The following is an 18,821-nucleotide window of genomic DNA, read 5'->3' on the forward strand; positions in this document are numbered from 1 at the left end:
CTACCCACTATTGAGGCTTAGTGACAGAAATGCGGGTATTGTCGTATTGAGATGTTTTGTTTGCCACTTTCATTTGTTTATTTAATAATATTGTTTTCTTATTTTTACCTAGCGGACTACCGCAATTAAACCCGTGCACTTTATATTCTGATAACGTGGATATCATAGAGATGATGAAGCTTTACGGAATACGAGTAGATACAAAAATGTGTTTGTTATTGATTTGATGTTAATTCTATGTTGTTATCATACGTCAAAGTTAGTGAATTGACCGGGTGGATAAGTTAAGTAAAAATTTGTATTTTTATACAATAACATTAACAAATCGTAGGTAACAATTGTGTAACTTATTGTTTACAAAATGAATTTGGTAAATTAGCTTATTGGCGATGGTACGTTTCAAATTTCTCTTATGTATATTGCTAGCTCTAATTACAAACACATTGCAAAAATCTTGAATTATTATTTACATCCTTCAATTGAAAGTGGAAAATTTTCGGTGCCCACTTGTTGTTTACGTTTCTATATTGAAGTGATAATCATAATCGATTGTTGAAAGGAACAATCCGATTTCTTTCCGCTGAAAATAATTAATCTCTACTGAACCGATAGTGAAAATTCTTTTACCAATTGAAAGTCACGTTATTTGTTACGGTCACAGGCTATATTTTATCTCAGTATTCTCACGAGAACGGGAACTACGCGGGTGAAACCGCGGCGCTTCGGCTAGTCTACTATAGGTGTTGATCACTAGAACACAGTTTTAACTTTTGTAGAATCACCGTCACGTTTTGTTTATGTAACTGTTAAAAATAATTTTTTTTTTTTAGTATTGTACCCTCCATACAAAATTTTCCAAAATCAAATCTATAGTAATATTATAAAGCTGAAGAGTTCGTTTGTTTGTTTGGTTGAACGCGCAAATCTCAGGAACTACTGGTCCAATTTGAAAAATTATTTCAGTATTAGATTGCCCATTTATCGAGGAAGGCTATAGGCTATTTTATCCCCATATTCCTACGGGAACGGGAACCAGGCGGGTGAAACCATGCGGCGTCAGCTAGTAATAGAATAAAAAACCTGCCCCAAATAATTATCTTTCGTTAGGTCGTGAATTGATGATATCAGATAGCCTTGTCTTTGGCGCTTTGTGACGGCTGCACGTGTCGGCGATAAATTCCTTCTCTTCAAGGTTAAGCGGTCTGTTTGCGGTTCGAATCGCGCTTCAAAAGAATCCGAATAGTTACTGATTCTATTAATACGTTCGTTTTAATCTGTTGACTGCTTCGCTTGTATTTTGGTTGGTTTTAACAAAACCACAAATTGCGTATACTTTGGGGTTAAATAGCGATGGATGGTCCTTCATAATCATTATTGTCAGACTATTTTAATGACCCATCGGCTCTTCGAACTATGTGGCCTGTCCATTGCCACTTCAGCTTCGCGACTCGCTGAGCTATGTCAGTGATTTTGGTTCTTCTGCAAATCTCATTATTTCAGATTCGATCACGCAGAGAAACTCCAAGCATAGCTCGCTCCATCGCTCGCTGAGTGGCTTTGAGCCTTTTTATGAGGGTCACAGTAGCGACCAGATCTCGAATCGAGTCTGAGAAATTTTGGACGAAAAGAATATTATTTAAAACTGTAAATAATTTTAAACAAACCGGCGCCAGGCGATATCTTTTAAATATTTAAATGACGCATACAATATGAGTTGTAAACAAAACCATAATGTTAATGGTTATAATTGATTTTACAGACGGTGTATACAATTTTGGTTTTTATTGACATGAAATTTTGCGTCGCAGAATTTCAGCCCAACAATGTACGAGGTACGAGCAACGTATTACAATGTGTATGTATTTCCATACCATTAAACTACCGTACTAGCCGACGCCTCGTGGTTTTACCTTCGTAGTTCCCGTTATCGTGAGAATACGCGGATAAATACTATATACGTCGGTACGATATGGATAAAATTCGAAGCGCAAACGAGACGCCGAATTTTGACTTTCACGTGAGTGAAAAGCACGGAGCGATTGACGCGCGACGCAAATTTTATGACGTGAGCGCCAAAATCATTTTTACCTAATTGCAAGTAAATTAAACAACATAACGAAAATCAAAATGGCCATGTTCAAGATATATAGCTAATTTTAACATAATAGCAAAACAAAAATTTAAGAAAATAAGTTTGCTTTTCCTGGGATTGAAAGCAAAATGTGAGCAAAACATGTATTTTTCAAAAAATAAACTATCGAGAAAAGTTTTACAAATTGTGTATTTTGTATAGTCATAACGAAGCTAACACTTTGAAATATCATTCACCCAAATATCAGGCTCCTAACTTTTCCAGTATCTGAGATCCGAACCATTTGTAACCACCAAATTACATATTGCACACTCTTAAGCAGTGTTTTGCTTACTAAAATGTCTAAATACTGTAAACATAACACTGCGTGTAACAGGAAGTAGGTACAACGTGTCAGTAGGCAACACTTTGTAGCCGTTGTTGTATCAACAAGCGATTGTATTTCAATACAAATAGCACATTATTTGTTGCATTAGATGCATTGTGTAAGCGGAATATTCTGGTTTAACTATTAATGTACTGATCCTATAAGAATATATCAATGTTTTATAGCTCCACTCTTTAATGTTGAGTCACAAATTAGACAAAAGGCACAACTAAAAGTTGTGCTTTTTCTTCTCATTTATTGCTAAGGTAAGTTGGTATAAAATATTTAACATGCGCTAGTTAAGCCTTTTCAATTAAATATATTAAAAAGATAAATATGAAATAGAAGACATATACCACAATCTAACCTTTTTCTGTACCAAAACTTGAAAAATCGTTCAATTGTGCCTTTTAAGCTTATGCTATCTCTGTTAACTTTGTTGCTAAAAATACACCAAAAATTAGGCAAATAGACCTTTTTTTCCTGATTCCAAATATGTATATAACTCAATTTCGTAAAAAATGTTAGTTGTGCCCTTTTTAATTAAGACGGCAGAATAGGCAGATAGAGCGCACGGAACACGACGGTGTCGTAGCCGTTTGTTGTTTTTTGTTTACAAATACAAATACTAAAAAAATAATAATTATAATAAATAATACACCACACCCCTTAATAACACATAAACGCAATATGGATGGATGTATTGTAGTTTGTTATTCTTTCACGCTCTTTTTCTTTCAGTATCGTGATGTTTAGAAGTCCCTACGAAAGGCTTATGTCCTGCAGTGGACGTCCATCGGCTGATATGATGATGATGAAGACTCTTTTACGCAAAAACTACTGACTGATTTTGATCAATTCTACCCCTAAAGGGATAAAATTGGGGATGAAAATTTGTATGGAAGGTCCTTCAATTTTAGAGTTACAGTTATAAAATATTGTTCATAAATCATAGAAAAAATACGAAATATAATGTGTTTCAAGAATTTTTAAAATTCAAACCCTGAAGTGATGAAATAGGTGTTTAAAGTTTACATTGATTTCCACGCGGACGAAGTTGCGGGCGTCCGCTAGTCACATTATAAAAAGACTTGTGAAAAATATCAGCGTACGTATTCGTGCGTTATAAATAATTCAAAACATTATTTCTGGGTCACAGCCAAGATCAGGGATGCTAATTCAGTCAAAGGTGAATATCTTCAGAGTCTTCGCTGTGTAATGGAAAGAGCTCTTACGGGGAATAAGGCTCCTTTACATGAAATGTTTAGAAAAGCCACTTGTTTTGAAAGGAAACGTGCTTAAAACGAAGTAAAACAAAATGATTGTTATGAGTTTAACACTTTCAGGACAGCAAGGTAATGGAAGGGTATAAATCATAACAGCTATGGAGGATAGTTAATTATGCATATAGTAAACATATTCATCGTCATCAACCCATATTCGGCTTACTGCTGAGCTCGAGTCTCCTCTCAGAATGAGAGGGGCAAGGCCATTAGTCCACCACGCTGGCCCAAAGCGGATTGGCAGACTTCACACACGCAGAGAAATAAGATAATTCTCTGGTATGCAGGTTTCCTCACGATGTTTTCCTTCACCAATTGAGACACGTGATACTTAATTTCTTAAAATGCCTGAGATTTACTGAAGCCAATATATCGTATTACCAACATAATGTTAAAAGTAAAAAAGTTGCTTTTAAATATTAATAAAAAAATAACTTGGGTATTGGCTTTATAATTATTCATTTATTTCTAATTATCTGCTAGGGACAAATTTGTTCCCGATGTCATCGATATTTCGACCCAGTTGCATGGATCGTAATCACGACGGGACTGAAGTTGCGATTGTAGTCAAGGGCTAACTTGTAAGCATAAAAAAAATAGCTATTCCACTGAGCATACACAATTTTGTGTATAATTCCATTATATATTTATGTATATACAGTTTTTACACTTCCTGAATAGTACAATATTTAATTACTATTAATATTTATTTAAATAACTTTCGTTGTTTACGACTCAATGAATTCGCCTTTGTTTTGAAGCGGTAGTGTCTAGTGACATATCTCTACTATAAAATCTTTGGTGATAACTGCATAAAATTCAGTCTAAATATATCCAGAGGGTAATAATTGTTCGTCCGAACTAGAGTCTCCTCTCAGAATGAAAGGGGTTAAGCCAATGCATTGGCAGACTTCACACACGTAGAGAATTGAGAAAATTCTCTGGTATGCAGGTTTCCTCACGATGTTTTCCTTCACCGTTTGAGACACCCTACACCGTAATAATTGTATCCTTAGTATAATTTTGTTCGAAGTATTATTTGCGAAAATAATATTGTGTAGTATTGTGACCTATATCTTGTTTTAAAACTCCACAACACAAATACCATGTGATAATCTGTCCACATAAACAAATAGGGTGACATCATCGGACATCGATCGACTAAACTTGTTGGTATATTCGCAATCGTGAATGCCTACTTACTCGATACTGTTGTTATTCTGCTTTGAAAACATTATTTTAATACCGCAAAAGACCTTGAAAGTCGATGTGTGAACGAAGAATTAACATTTAAAGATAGATACTTATATAATTTCTACTTCTAAATAGGCTACATTAAGCAAAATAGTAAGTACATGCATTATCAACCCATATTCGGCTCACTGTTGAGCTCGAGTCTCCTCTCAGAATGAGAGGGGTTAGGCCAATAGTCCACAACGCTAGCCCAATGCGGATTGGCAGACTTCACACACGCAACGAATTAAGAAAATTCTCACTGGTATGAGGAATCACGATGTTTTCCTTCACCGTTTGAGACACGTGATATTTAATTTCTTAAAATGCACACAATTGAAAACTTAGAGGTGCATGCCCTGGACCGGATTCGAACCCACACCGTCCGGAATCGGAGGCAGAGGTCATATCCACTGGACTATCACGGCTGTCACGTCAAATAAAAATAATTATTGAATAAAATAAGTATAATAATTATTGTTTTATACTCTTTCATAATCACGGGTTTTCATTATTATGACCGATGACCGATAAATGTGTAAATTCTCAATTTTGTGTAAAAATTGTAATTATAAATTGTGTAAAACAATATTGTAAGAAAGAAAAGCTATATATTTCACAGTCCTCTTGATTAAAAATTTCTAAAATTATCTACTGAACTCAAACAAAAATACAACGTTGTTGTTGTGTAACCGCTTAGTCTTGATCCTTTTGTGGAATGCCTACTACGCTAAATTCGAAACGTTGTTTATTAGAAACGATAGGGAAATGCTTACCTACTTGAATTTGGCAACTGCGTACGCTTTTACGTAATTTATTATCCGTTATTGGGAATGCGAACTTGTTTTTTATCATACTATCCTACTAATATTATAAACACGAAAGTTTGTATGGATGTTTGGATGTATGTTTGGATGTTTGTTACTCTTTAACGCCGCTACTCCTGAAGCGAATTGGCTAAAATTTGGAATGGAAACGAATTTTACTCTGGATTAACACATAGGCTACTTTTTATCTCGAATAAATCCATGGTTTCCCGAAAACTGATGATTTTAATGATATGAATGTTTGTTACTCTTTCACGCCTCGACTACTTAACAGAATTAGCTGAAATTTAGTATTGAGATATATTATAGCATGGATTAACACATAGGCTACTTTTTATCCCGGAAAAATCCATGGTTCACGAAGGATTTGTGAAAAAATAAACTTCACGCGGACGAAGTCGTGGGCGTCCGCTAGTTGTTCATAAAATAAGACTTAGGTATGGAAATTTTAGTTACCAACAAATAATAGAACTCTTCACTTTGTTTTTTTTAGTTTTCTAAGAAAATACTTGTATAATCAAGTGGTAATTTTACAGTTTCTAATTAGATTAGAGATTTGTTTGTTGCTGTTTGTAAACAATAGCTGAATTCAGAGGATTTTAAGTAAATAATTGAATTACAAGAACCTAACACAGACTCCGGACTCACAGACAGTTGCAACTGACAGCTGTCAACTGCAAAACAAATTATAGTGTTTTTTTCAGATATCATGGGTACGGTGACAATTCGTTTCCTCATGAAAGTTTGCCGCAATTCACGATAATAGTACGTATTATGAACGTCATAAAGTAACTGTCACCCTTCCCATGTTAGCTGAAAAACACTTTAGGACATTAACCATAGAGAAAACAAAGAAATAGATAACCAGAGGAAGCAAATAAATAGATAGGTGCCATCGTAATACGAACTAAAACTAAACAAAAAATTCCCAAAGTGTGTTTTTAGCTTATTAATACACGATTTTTTTTTCTACATTAAACACTGGAGATTAAGGAGGTTCTCAAGTTGATTGAAATGTTTTTTGGACTTTATACTTAGTACAGTACCGATACTAACATCTGATTTTGTTAATGTTATGAGTATCTTTGCTAAGTCTAAGTCTCACTTAATGTAAGTACATTAAGGAATCAACACATGCAAATAAAATGGACCTAATGGTATGGTTCTTAAGTTCCATTTTACAATCAAGAAATCCACTATTCAATTCCAATTTAAGCTTTTAAATAAGACGATCAATATTTACTTATTTACAGTATTAGTACAGACGGGTAAACGAATTTATCTTATCAGACTACATGGTATTTGTTTTTCTTATTACTTTGCATTAGTCTAACGACGTCTGCGATACGTAGGTAAGTCTGGAAATCAATGACAAATATATATGCCACTAGCTGACGCCGCGTGGTTCCAGTTCCCATGAAAATACGGGGATAATATATAGCCTATAGCCTTCCTCGATAAATGGGCTATCTAACACTGAAAGATTTTTTAAAATTGGACCAGTAGTCCCTGAGATTAGCGGGTTTAAGTAAACAAACAAACTCTTTAGCTTTTATAATATTAATATAGATTCAAGGATGAGTAAGGTATTCTGAGCAAAGCTTTGTGAGAATTTAAAACTTGCCCATGGTACTAAAATAAAGTATTAACTGGATCACGTAGGTAAGCAAGGAAGAGTTTCTCTGAGCTCCTCTCAACTAAATTCATTTAAGGTATCTCGTATTGGAGCTTTTAGCCGTGGATAAATTATAAACTGTTTTATATATATTATTTAGTTGAGTTTCATGAAATATAATACAAATATTACTGACTTGATGCCGTTAATAATGGGAATTTAAACGTTCGTCATATCTACTGTCCGCTGAATTAAAGTAGGTATCTAATTTTCACAACGTTTTAATGCATTTTTATTGAGCTTTTATCGCGAGCTTTGAGCACGGCGACCGAATCAAGAAATTTCGTAACGAAAATAAACCTAACACCCAAGCCGTGCATCAAGTTAACACATTTCGACGTTATGAAATCAATTCAATTGGACAAGTGGTGTGAAACTAAGGGGCAAAACTTATTAAACCAGAGTTCGGCTGCAGCTCAACGTAAGGATATTTTTTATTTATTTATTATTTATTATTTTCTAAAGAAAAAAAATACTGCATAAATAAAAGAAACAAATAATTACTTTACCGCGGCAGTCCCCGTGTTCCACACTTATTTCCTTTTTAATTTTCTGTCTATCCAAGTGACCAAGTTTTTTTTTTATTTTTTACAAGTTAGGCCTTGACTACAATCTCACCTGATGGTAAGTGATGATGCACTCTAAGATGGAAGCGGGCTAACTTGTTACGAGGACGATGAAAATCCACACCCCTTTCGGTTTCTACACGGCATCGTACCGGAACGCTAAATCGCTTGGCGGTACGTCTTTGCCGGTAGGGTGGTAACTAGCCACGGCCGAAGCCTCCCACCAGCCAGACCTGGACAAATTAAGAAAATCTCAATCTGCCCAGCCGGGGATCGAACCCAGGACCTCCGTTTTGTAAATCCACCGCGCATACCACTGCGCCACGGAGGCCGTCAAAAAGTGATAGTGAAATGAAGTAACATAACTTATTTATCATATAAATACTATAAATAAGTGATGTTTATCTAAATAATTTTGAGAAGTTCATAACAATGCAGATAAGAATAATCTCACCCATACTTTTCTTTGTTTACACGTTTCCGTGACTAATCGAGTAATCATCATCATGGCATCATGGCATCATGGCATGGCATCGAGGCATCGATCACTCGAGACATTGTTATAATCGATTCTCAGACGACCTTCACGTATTAAGTACGCATTCAATGTTATCTTAAGGTTGCTTTTCTTTCATACTTACTCGTACATTATGAATGAAAGAAATATAAATGGTTTCAGCATAACGATGCCATTATATTTTTTTTTTACTGAAGATATTTTAGAGAAAGACTCGACCTATTAAAATTATGATTATTTTATTTTTATTAATTACTTTTGAATAGGTAGGTTATAGGCTTAAGGCTAAGGTATATATATAGTATTGTATAGCGGATACCCGTGAAATTCAGTTTATCGTAAATCATGATGGAACTGTGGATTTTTTCAGGTTAAAAGTTAAAGGTCCATTTAGGTTGATCAATCATCCAACAACTTATTTATATTTATTTCATACTTGATCGCTTTTACCTAATCTAAGAATATATGTTTTTAAGCAAGAAAAAATATTACCTAAACTTTTTTACTTTTAATATTTCCTTATTTACAATAATGTAGATAGGTATTATGAACGACACTTATCTCTAGTGTTTTAAAATTATCAATGGAATATAACGTTAAGTATCAAAATTGTTTGTGTAGTTTACTCTATACATATTATTTTTGTCTTTTACCTGTCATACTCGTACTTATGGTGAGTGCAACCTATCTAATTTCAAGTATCAAGACGCGTGTATTTAAAGTATCCAATCACCAAACACTACTCGGTCCAATATTGCTTTGAAAACGTCTAGATGAATTTTTTTAATACTGACAGGTGATTACCAGAAATTGCAATATTTCATTAAGTCATTTATTTACACTAGTGAATATCCATAGAAGGCCTGAATATGTTTTGACACCATTAAGCATACTTAGGACTCTCGCACCACCACTGGCCACAACCACAAAACGCCGCTACCGGCATATTTAATTTCCTATAGTTTTCACTCACGATCTTGGATGCGTCCGGACTGATTCACTCAGGTCACGGTTTACACCATCCCCCTCCCCCCCCACCCCGAATGGCCCTCTAAGCCGAGGTCCGAGTCTCATAGGAAACGCCTTTAGAGAGTCGTTCCGTCCTCTATCTTTATTTCAGCCTTCGGGTCTCATCAGGCGATGCTTCAGCGTTCGCCCAAACTTCGTGGTCCCACATGGAGCCATCAGCACTTACTCAACACGAAAAAAAATAATTGACTCCAGTGGCCGCCACACGCTACAATAGTCGTTGCTCGCTTCTTGTGGCCCGCACCGGCCACTAAACGCCACCACACGACTCCCACGACTCCGCACTCTCCCTCTCTCCTCTCAGTAATCCTGTTAGAGTCGAAAAGCAGCCACCAACCACAAGTGTCAACCGGCTACAAGTGGCTATCGCGCGTTTCAGCTACTTTTGTGGCCATTTCTTGCTTCTTGTGGCGGCGTTTGTGGATGTAACGTGTGCACCGTGTGCGGTGACACTTAGGGGTACGATGCCGAGTAGAAAACGTCAGAGGTATGGGTAGAATAAACTTGTACCTCTCCCAAATAAGCTCGCTTCCATCTTAGACGGCGTCGACACTTAACATTCCTAAGTGCTTTAGACTCCTTAATGGGACCTCAGCGGCGTCACCGGGGGGTTTGGGCGAGCGCAGAAGAATCGCCTGATGGGGGCTAAAGGCAGCAGCAATAGATGGGCGGAACGATTGTCTAAGGGCGTCTCCTCTGAGACTTAGACCTCGGCTTAGAGGGCCGTTCGGGAAGGGTGTTTTGTGGATCGTGCCGAGTTTTAGCCGTGTTCTAATCAATTAAGAAGTTATCACTTCAATAAAATATTTACAGATACCTATGTATGTTTATTAAGTTTGATTTCGAGCCTTCCATTTTTACTGTGAAGTATACTTGAGTACCTATCACGCTTTAGCGCGATGATCCTAAATAAACATTGTCAATGTTTTCCTTGTAAATAAAGAACTCAAAGAGCAATCATTTTGCACATAATATATTATTTCGGATAACATTTTTGGCTATGTGAGTCGTCGTCGTTATCAACCCATATACGGCTCACTGCTGAGCTCAAGTCTCCTCTCAGAATGAGAGGGGTTAGGCCAATAGTCCACCACGCTGGCCCAACGCGGATTGGCAGTCTTTACACACGCAGAGAATTAAGAAATTCTCTGGTATGCAGGTTTCCTCACGATGTTTTCCTTCACCGATTGAGACACGTGATATTTAATTTCTTAAAATGCACACAACCGAAAAGTTGGAGGTGCATGCCCCGGACCGGATTCGAACCCACACCCTCCGAAATCGGAGGCAGAGGTCATATCCACTGGGCTATCACGGCTCTTATTATTGTATTTTGGCTATGTGAGTAGGTGTACCTTTTTTCCTGTATATAAGTCTCTGCTCAAGGGTATTCAATGTCGTATACACACACATATGAATTGGGAAAACGATTGGCACTGATTGGCCTTTTGTTTGTAAGCTTATCGACTACGATTCCGATTAGTGTGCTTAGCAGCAAGTTCATATAACACAGCACAAGGAGTTTCATACAAAGGATAGGATGGCTCGAGTTGATACAATGATGATCCCTTTCAGAGTTGATATATTACTTAATGGGAAACTATTACTACTAACCTCACTGTGTCAGCGAAGAGCCTGGGTGAGCGCGAACGCTTAATCTTCATCGAGGTTTCATAAAATTACACAATTTTTATTTTGTTATGACATAATAATGGTTTTTATTGAGGGAATATGAATTTTTATAGAGAAAAACGTAAAAATGGCGCGGAAATCGTAAAACCAACAAACACTTCTTTTCCATAGAAATCATAGATTTGACGAAACGGAGCCTGTCGAGAGGTATAAGAATAGACCTTCAAAAATAAACGTGTGCGTCTATGGATGCTTAATTATTACAGTTTAAGGACTTAATAATAGGCTGCATAAGTTGTATCACATCCTGAAAAAGCACGAAGAAACATCAAATTTTTATCACTTTTTTGCTTATAACTTCTTTAATTTTTAATTTAGAGCAAAAGTTAATAAACATATTTGTAGGCAAAACCATTTTCTACAAATTATGACTGCACAATTTTTGTGTAAGACGCATAGTTTCCGAGGTATCGCGAAAAAGTCTTTCACCACTTTTTTCAAGATGGCGGCCGGGGGACAAGAGTGGCGACACTACAAACTCGAAGTTTAGCACCTATTGACCCCCCCCCCCCCACACATGTTTCAAAAATAAAATTGCGTCCTTTAAAACATACAAAGCTCATGTAACATTTCAATGGACTAAAAGACAAGCCTACCTACCACCTTGGCTCTATGTCACGACCCGTTACCTTCGCAAAGCAATTTGTTTCCATAAGCGGATAAGTAATCTCGCTGAGATATTATATTCGCAAATTGCGCTAAATTCTTATACGTATTCGTATAGTAAGGTCGAGCCTTCGTTCTTATAACTTCCGGAAGCAACTTTGTTGTTCCTTGTTTATATTCTTACTAGCCGACGCCACGCGGTTTCGCCCGCATAGTTCCCGCTCCCATGGGAATACGGGGATAATATATTATAGCCCATGCCACTCGCAAATAACCTGGCTTTCTAGTAGTAAACGAATTTTCTAAATCGGTTCGTAGATCCAGAGATTACCCACCATAACAACCATAACTATCACAATACCACAAACTATTACCTCTTTATAATATTGGTATAGGGGATTAGTAGGTATAGGGGATTATTTGAAGGGGAACGGGAATATATCGCATCACACTAATATTATAAAGGCGTTAAAAAAAATTTAACTTTTAGATATGAAGTGTTATAATTTTGACGTCTACTAGTAAATCTATAAAAGTGTTTTAGTCAATGATATTAAATACTGTTAAAAGTCGTTGGTTTTAGTATTGTGTAAATAACGAGTAAAGTACCTATTAGCACGTGAGACATTAGTTATTTTGATATCACATACAGATACTTCAATTTTATTTATATGTAATGTATTGATATGTTTTAAAAGATAACTTCTCTTAAATAATAAATCAACTTATATTAGTTTAAGTTACACTTGGTAGCCTAAGAAATTCATGTCAAGCGTCCCGAAACGCACATTTTTTTTAAGAATATTCGCCATATTCTCTTTTTAAATACGACCAAAATATTGTCGTTCCCAGCCGTTCCTCTCCAATAAGTTCGAAAAAGTCAGTGTTAAGAGTGGGCGCGACAATAGTTCAGTGAACGGGGAACAAACCACCTCTCCGTCTTGAGTCCGGCCCCTTTATCCTTTTGAATGTCACATTAAAGCATTATTTTCCTTTGCCCACAGTTGTGTACTGCGACTACAGCGGTTCGGGACGTGCTCTGCAGTGGATAGAGGAGTACGTGGCGCTCGGCGTGCTCCCGGCGCACGCGACTCGTTGCACCGCGCTCTCAATCACGTCGGGACAGAGCGAGATCTATCGGTGAGTGTATCATCATCATCATCATATCAGCCGATGGACGTCCACTGCAGGACATAGGCCTTTTGTAGGGACTTCCAAACATCACGATACTGAGCCGCCTGCATCCAGCGAATCCCTGCGACTCGCTTGATGTCGTCAGTCCACCTGGTGGGGGGTCGGCCAACACTGCGCTTACTAGTGCGGGGTCGCCATTCCAGCACTTTGGGACCCCAACGTCCATCGGCTCTTCGCACTATGTGCCCCGCCCATTGCCACTTCAGCTTCGCAACTCGTTGAGCTATGTCGGTGACTTTGGTTCTTCTGCGGATCTCCTCATTTCTGATTCGATCACGCAGAGATACTCCTAACATAGCTCGTTCCATCGCCCGCTGTGTGACTCTGAGCCTTCTTATGAGGCCCATAGTTAGCGACCAAGTCTCGGAACCATAGGTCATCACTGGCAACACGCACTGTTCGAAGATTTTTGTCTTCAGGCACTGAGGAATTTCGGACGAAAAGATGTCGCGAAGTTTCCCGAATGCTGCCCAGCCGAGTTGGATTCGACGGTTCACCTCTTTCTCGAAATTGGACCTACCTAACTGGATCATATGTCCTAGGTATATATATTCGTCTACAATTTCGAGTGCAGCGTTCTCAACTATAACTGGGTGGAGCGATACATGAGCATTACACATTATTTTTGTTTTGCCCATGTTCATTTTCAGGCCCACCTGTTGAGAAACGCTGCTGAGGTCATTGAGCATGGTACTAAGGTCATCCAGAGTCTGTGCCATGATGACTACATCGTCCGCGAACCGCAGTTGAGTGATGTACTCGCCATTGATGTTGATGCCAAGTCCGCCCCAGTCCAGAAGCTTAAAGACGTCTTCCAATGCGGCGGTAAATAGCTTCGGAGAGATCACATCTCCCTGACGCACTCCTCGCTGCAACTGGATTGGCCTCGTAGTCTCATCCTGAATACGGACTGACATAGTGGCGTTTTCGTACAAGCACTTCAACACTTTGATATACCTGTAATCAATTCGGCATCTCTGCAATGACCTTAGCACAGCCCAGGTTTCCACCGAATCGAAGGCTTTCTCATAGTCCACAAACGCTAAGCAAAGTGGCTGGTTATACTCGTGAGTCTTCTGTATAACCTGCCGCAGCTTTTTTTTTTTTTTTTTTTTTTTTTTTTTTTTTCTGTCTGAGTAGGTGCCGATAGCTCCCTGCGGAACCACTACGGCGTCACCGGGGGGGTTGGGCGAGCGCAGAAGCATCGCCTGATGTGACCCGAAGGCTGAAAGAAAGATAGAGGACGGAACGGCTCTCTAAGGGCGTCTCCTATGAGACTCGGACCTCGGCTTAGAAGGCCATTCTTGAGGAGGTAACCGTGACCTGAGTGAATCAGTCCGGACGCCCCCAAGATCGTGAGTTAGAAGACCCACGTCCGGGTGACGTTAGATATCGGGGACCTCGTCTTCGCCGGCGAAGACGCTGTGTAGCTTGTGATTGTGTTACCTGGGAAGCATTGTCGGTTGTTATGTCATCGTCTGGATCGTAAAGGACGTTCTTGGGACGCCTCTGCTTGCAGTTAGCGTTTAGGTTGGGAGTGTAATTGCAGGCCTCAACCACTAGTTGGTTGGGATGGATGGCAGCTCTGTCAAAATAGTTTTGAGAGAGCTGTTTCATGTACTTAGCTATTGTCGGTAATTCTAGATCTCTATGGAGGTCATTATTGCGTAAAAACCACGGCGCGCCCGTGATTTGACGCAGAAAACGATTCTGTAGGGTTTGAAGCGGCCTAAGGGTCGCTTTGGGACGGTGGGCAAACACTACACTAGCGTAGGTTAAGATCGGACGGATCGTAGTTTTATAAAGCGTTAGCTTTGAGCGGAGGGACAATTTACTTTTCTTATTTATCATAGCGTAAAGGCGGTGCATTACGTATGCGGCCTTTTTTCTCGCTTTGTTAACGTGCATGGAGAAGCTCATGCGGTTATCGAAGGTAACGCCTAGGTACTTGGCAGTACGTTGCCAGGGGATGGGTGCTCCGTAAAGGGAGACTTCTTTGAGTCCGGACTTGAGACGGGAGACCGCTTTGCCGGTGAAAAGCACGGCTGCGCTTTTCTCTGGGTTGACTTCTATACGCCAAAGGCGGAACCATTTACCTATAATGTTTACCGCCTTCTGGAGGCGGGCTCTAATGTGGACCCGGTTTACTGCCGTCGCGTACAGTGCGGTGTCGTCCGCAAACTGGGCGACGTGTACGCCCGGGTGGTCGGTGGGAGCCTGCCGCAGCGTATGGATGTGGTCTATGGTACTAAAGCCTTTTCGGAAACCGGCTTGTTCGGGAGGCTGGAAGTCGTCAAACCTATTAGCGAGACGATTCGTAATGACTCTCGAGAACAATTTGTAAACATGGCTTAGCAGCGAGATGGGTCTGTAATTCTTCAGCAAGGTGTTGTCACCTTTTTTGAAGAACAGAACCACCACGCTCCTATGCCACGCCTCAGGCGTCGTGCCCTCGTGAATGACGGAATTGAACAATCGCTGAAGGACTTTAAGTATCGGTTTTCCACCCGCTTTCAGGAGTTCTGGTGAGTGTATACCATTACTTAACTTTGGGCTCCTAATGTGCTGTATGCCCCGTCGACCCCTCACCAGTTGGGCTAACGACATCGAGCGAGTCGCAAGGATACAGACGGGTCAGGTTCGTGGTTTGAAGTCCCTACAAACGGCCCATGGTCCGTAGAAGACGTCCATCGGCTGATATGATGATGATGACGATTGGTACTGGTATCACCGCGTTCCAACGCCTTGCTATATAGGCGCCCGTTGTACGGACGACTTCACTTCAGTGTGCGTGGCGTTCGAGTCGTCCACATCTCTTGTTGTGTAATTCTTTATGGGTTACTTGGGATGGGCGGGGAGAGTGACTTGAGTGGAAAAGGGGAGTGTTTGTCAAAGATACCTTTAACCCTACACACAACGTTCACAAGTGCGTGACTTCACTCAAGGTCATCCTCTGCCATTCTAGGGTCGTATTTTCGTTACAGTTTGATTTGTTAGTTAAGTTATCCTGACAAATGTTGTGAATCTTAACCTTTGTTCGATATTAGTTTCCTTATTTTTGTAATCACTTCTGAGTCTGCTAAAACTACCGTTACTGAACACGTAAACTGTTTGTTAACTTTATTCAGTAAGGTTGCCTTTGCTGCTTTCAAATTATAGTATTATTTTTCGTTTTGTCTTTCAAAAGAGAAAACATATTATGTGTCAATTATGTGGTAGTATAAAGTTAGTCTTTACAACACCACTTAATAAACAAATTACTTTCCAAAGGTCAGAATCAAAAGAGATAATCCGCAAGTCGGTGGGCGCGAGTGAGGAGGACGTGGTGGTGCTCGGAGGGTCTCTGAGCCGCTTCCTGCGCGCGCTGCGACCTCAGCGGGTCGCGCTGTTCGTGTCCTCCCGGGAGACGGACGGACAGCTGGCGCCGTGGAGGGAGTGTGATGCTGAGGTGAGCCCTCTCTAGATACATAAGTCTCAATAGCTTACAAGTGTGTGGGCGCGAGTGAGGAGGATGCGGTAGTGGTGGTATTACAAAAACAAAACCAGAACACCCTGAACATAGTTCGAAGAATAGACTTTGGGGTCCCAAGGTGCTGAAATGGCGACCCCGCACCGGAAAGCGCAGTGTTGGTCGACTCCCCATTAGATGGACCGAGGACATCAAGCGGGTTGCAGGGAGCCGCGTGGCGGCTCGAGATCGTTGTGTTTGGAAGTCCATGCAAGAGGCGTATGTCCAGCATTATCGGCTGATAATAATGATGATGATGAATGAATAATATTTTGTTTTTTATTTTATTATAGGTTCTGTCTTCTGTCAAGGTTTTAACAGGCTCTTAGGGCATAATGAGAATGTAGCAAATGAAATTTTAAAGAGTATGTAGCATTATGCTGAGTTTGATCCGTTTACTGGGTTGTGCCACACATCGCAGGATATTGTTAAAGAACAAACTGTGTTGTGTGGCATAATTCACTAATAAAGCTTTTTTCTTTCTTTCTTCTTTCTTTCTAATGAAGAAAAACATTGTCACGCTGTAACGTAATATCATTGTTTCCAATATCGCTAATGTCACGGTGCACGTGTTTCTATATCGATAACAACCATAAGGAACTTTAGGTGCATAACAACCTTGCCTTTGCCATAAGTGACCTACGGTATGTTACAAGTTACAACAATGCTGATAACGTATGTAGAAACTGTGTTTCAGTTACGTGTGTTTTACGTTTATTTTGGCTAGGCAGGCAGAACAACACGAGCAGAGAACGGGAGTGTTGATCGATCGTCAAGGAATTCCTTAACCCTACATCCTGTAGTCACAAGTTCAGGACTCTGCTCGGAGTTTTTCTCCGGTTGCCGGTCGGAATGCTAAGACAAGCAACGGTGGAATGCTAAGATATTCGTCTCGTCTCTTTTTTATTGCCCTGAAATTGCGTTTGAAAAATCATGATTGTAGGTTAGGTCTGGTCAGTCTCTGTATGCCTTCTTGACGAGGACCTACGGGTGATAGATATGGGGAATCTGTCACCCACCCACCCGATAAGTCCTCGATTTGTTAACGATTTGTATCCGAAGCGATCTCAATAACACAACAGGAGGTTGCGGTAGTTTACAAAAGGTTCCCTTGGCTCAGTTGAAGGCCAATATAACCTTCTTGCCTCCCCGTGTCGAGATATCCATGAGGACTACCCCACGTTAAAAATAAATAGGTCAGCCTCTGTATAGTAGTTCAATCAAAAGTATCATCATCATTGTCTTCGGCTCTCAGAATGAGAGGGGTTAGGTCAATAGTCCACCACGCTGGCCCAATACCGGATTGGGAGACTGAACACACGAAGAACATAGAGAATTGAGAAAAATTTTAGGTATGCAGGTTTCCTCACGTTTTGAGACACGTGACATTTCATTTCTTAAAATGTACACAATTGAAAAGATAGAGGTGCATGCCCAGGACAGGATTCTAACCTACGCCCTCCGAACTCGGAGGCAGATGTCATATCCACTGGGCTATCACGGCTCAAAATCACAGCTTTGTCGTGTCTTTATCATAATTTTTAATTCATAGGTAAAAAATATTTTGAATAAGATAAAGCTAAACTTTAGAGACGATATAGTTTAAATTCTAAGAAAAACCTTGTAAAGTTCAAGTGTTTTGGTCAGTGAAGCGAAAAGTCCACATTAATCTTAACCGGCTATTCACTTTGTAGTATGATTAACATAAAAATGTAGTAAGATTTAAACCTCAATTTTCTTTAAAGTAGAGTGGACTTTATCACTACTTCTTAAAGTTCACTTTACTTTGAAAAAATTGAGGTTTAAATAGTAATACATGTTTATGAATAAGGCCGCAAAAGTACAAGCGTTAAGCCTTCATTCGCACGAGAGTTTTTTTTTGTATTTGAACGCTTTTTTAACGTCCGTTACAACAAATGTATTCCCAAGTATATGTTCACACGACAGCGTTTTTAAATCACGACGCTTTTTATCGAGCATTGGAAATAGACCTTCATTTAACTTTATACTATATTAAATATAGTATACGCTTTTAAAACGACCATTTAAAATACTCTCGTGCGAATGAGAGCTTAGTATGTCCACAGAATACACAATACAAGGCATGACGTAAGTTTGTATTGCTTAGCATCTCAGCTTACTATTCTTATCGATCCAATTTAGCAAGTAAGTACCTATAACAACAGTTTGTTTTGTAGGTTGTTCACCTTCCAATGCCAAGTAAGTAGGTAT

At 39.3% G+C, this 18,821-nt stretch overlaps 1 protein-coding gene across 2 annotated transcripts in view; it reads left to right on the forward strand.

Moving 5' to 3' along the window:
* The window catches only part of LOC112049140 (uncharacterized), a 114,020-nt gene that overhangs the window by 54,157 nt on the left and 41,042 nt on the right, over window positions 1–18,821 (forward strand). For both annotated transcript variants that reach the window (XM_052888575.1, XM_052888576.1), the window contains exons 2-3: window positions 12,892–13,027; window positions 16,352–16,529. In XM_052888575.1, the coding sequence (XP_052744535.1) occupies window positions 12,892–13,027; window positions 16,352–16,529 (314 nt within the window). The remainder of the gene's footprint in view (window positions 1–12,891; window positions 13,028–16,351; window positions 16,530–18,821) is intronic.

This window comes from Bicyclus anynana, chromosome 23 (genome assembly GCF_947172395.1).
Source record: "Bicyclus anynana chromosome 23, ilBicAnyn1.1, whole genome shotgun sequence".
Taxonomy (NCBI): Eukaryota; Metazoa; Arthropoda; class Insecta; order Lepidoptera; family Nymphalidae; genus Bicyclus; species Bicyclus anynana.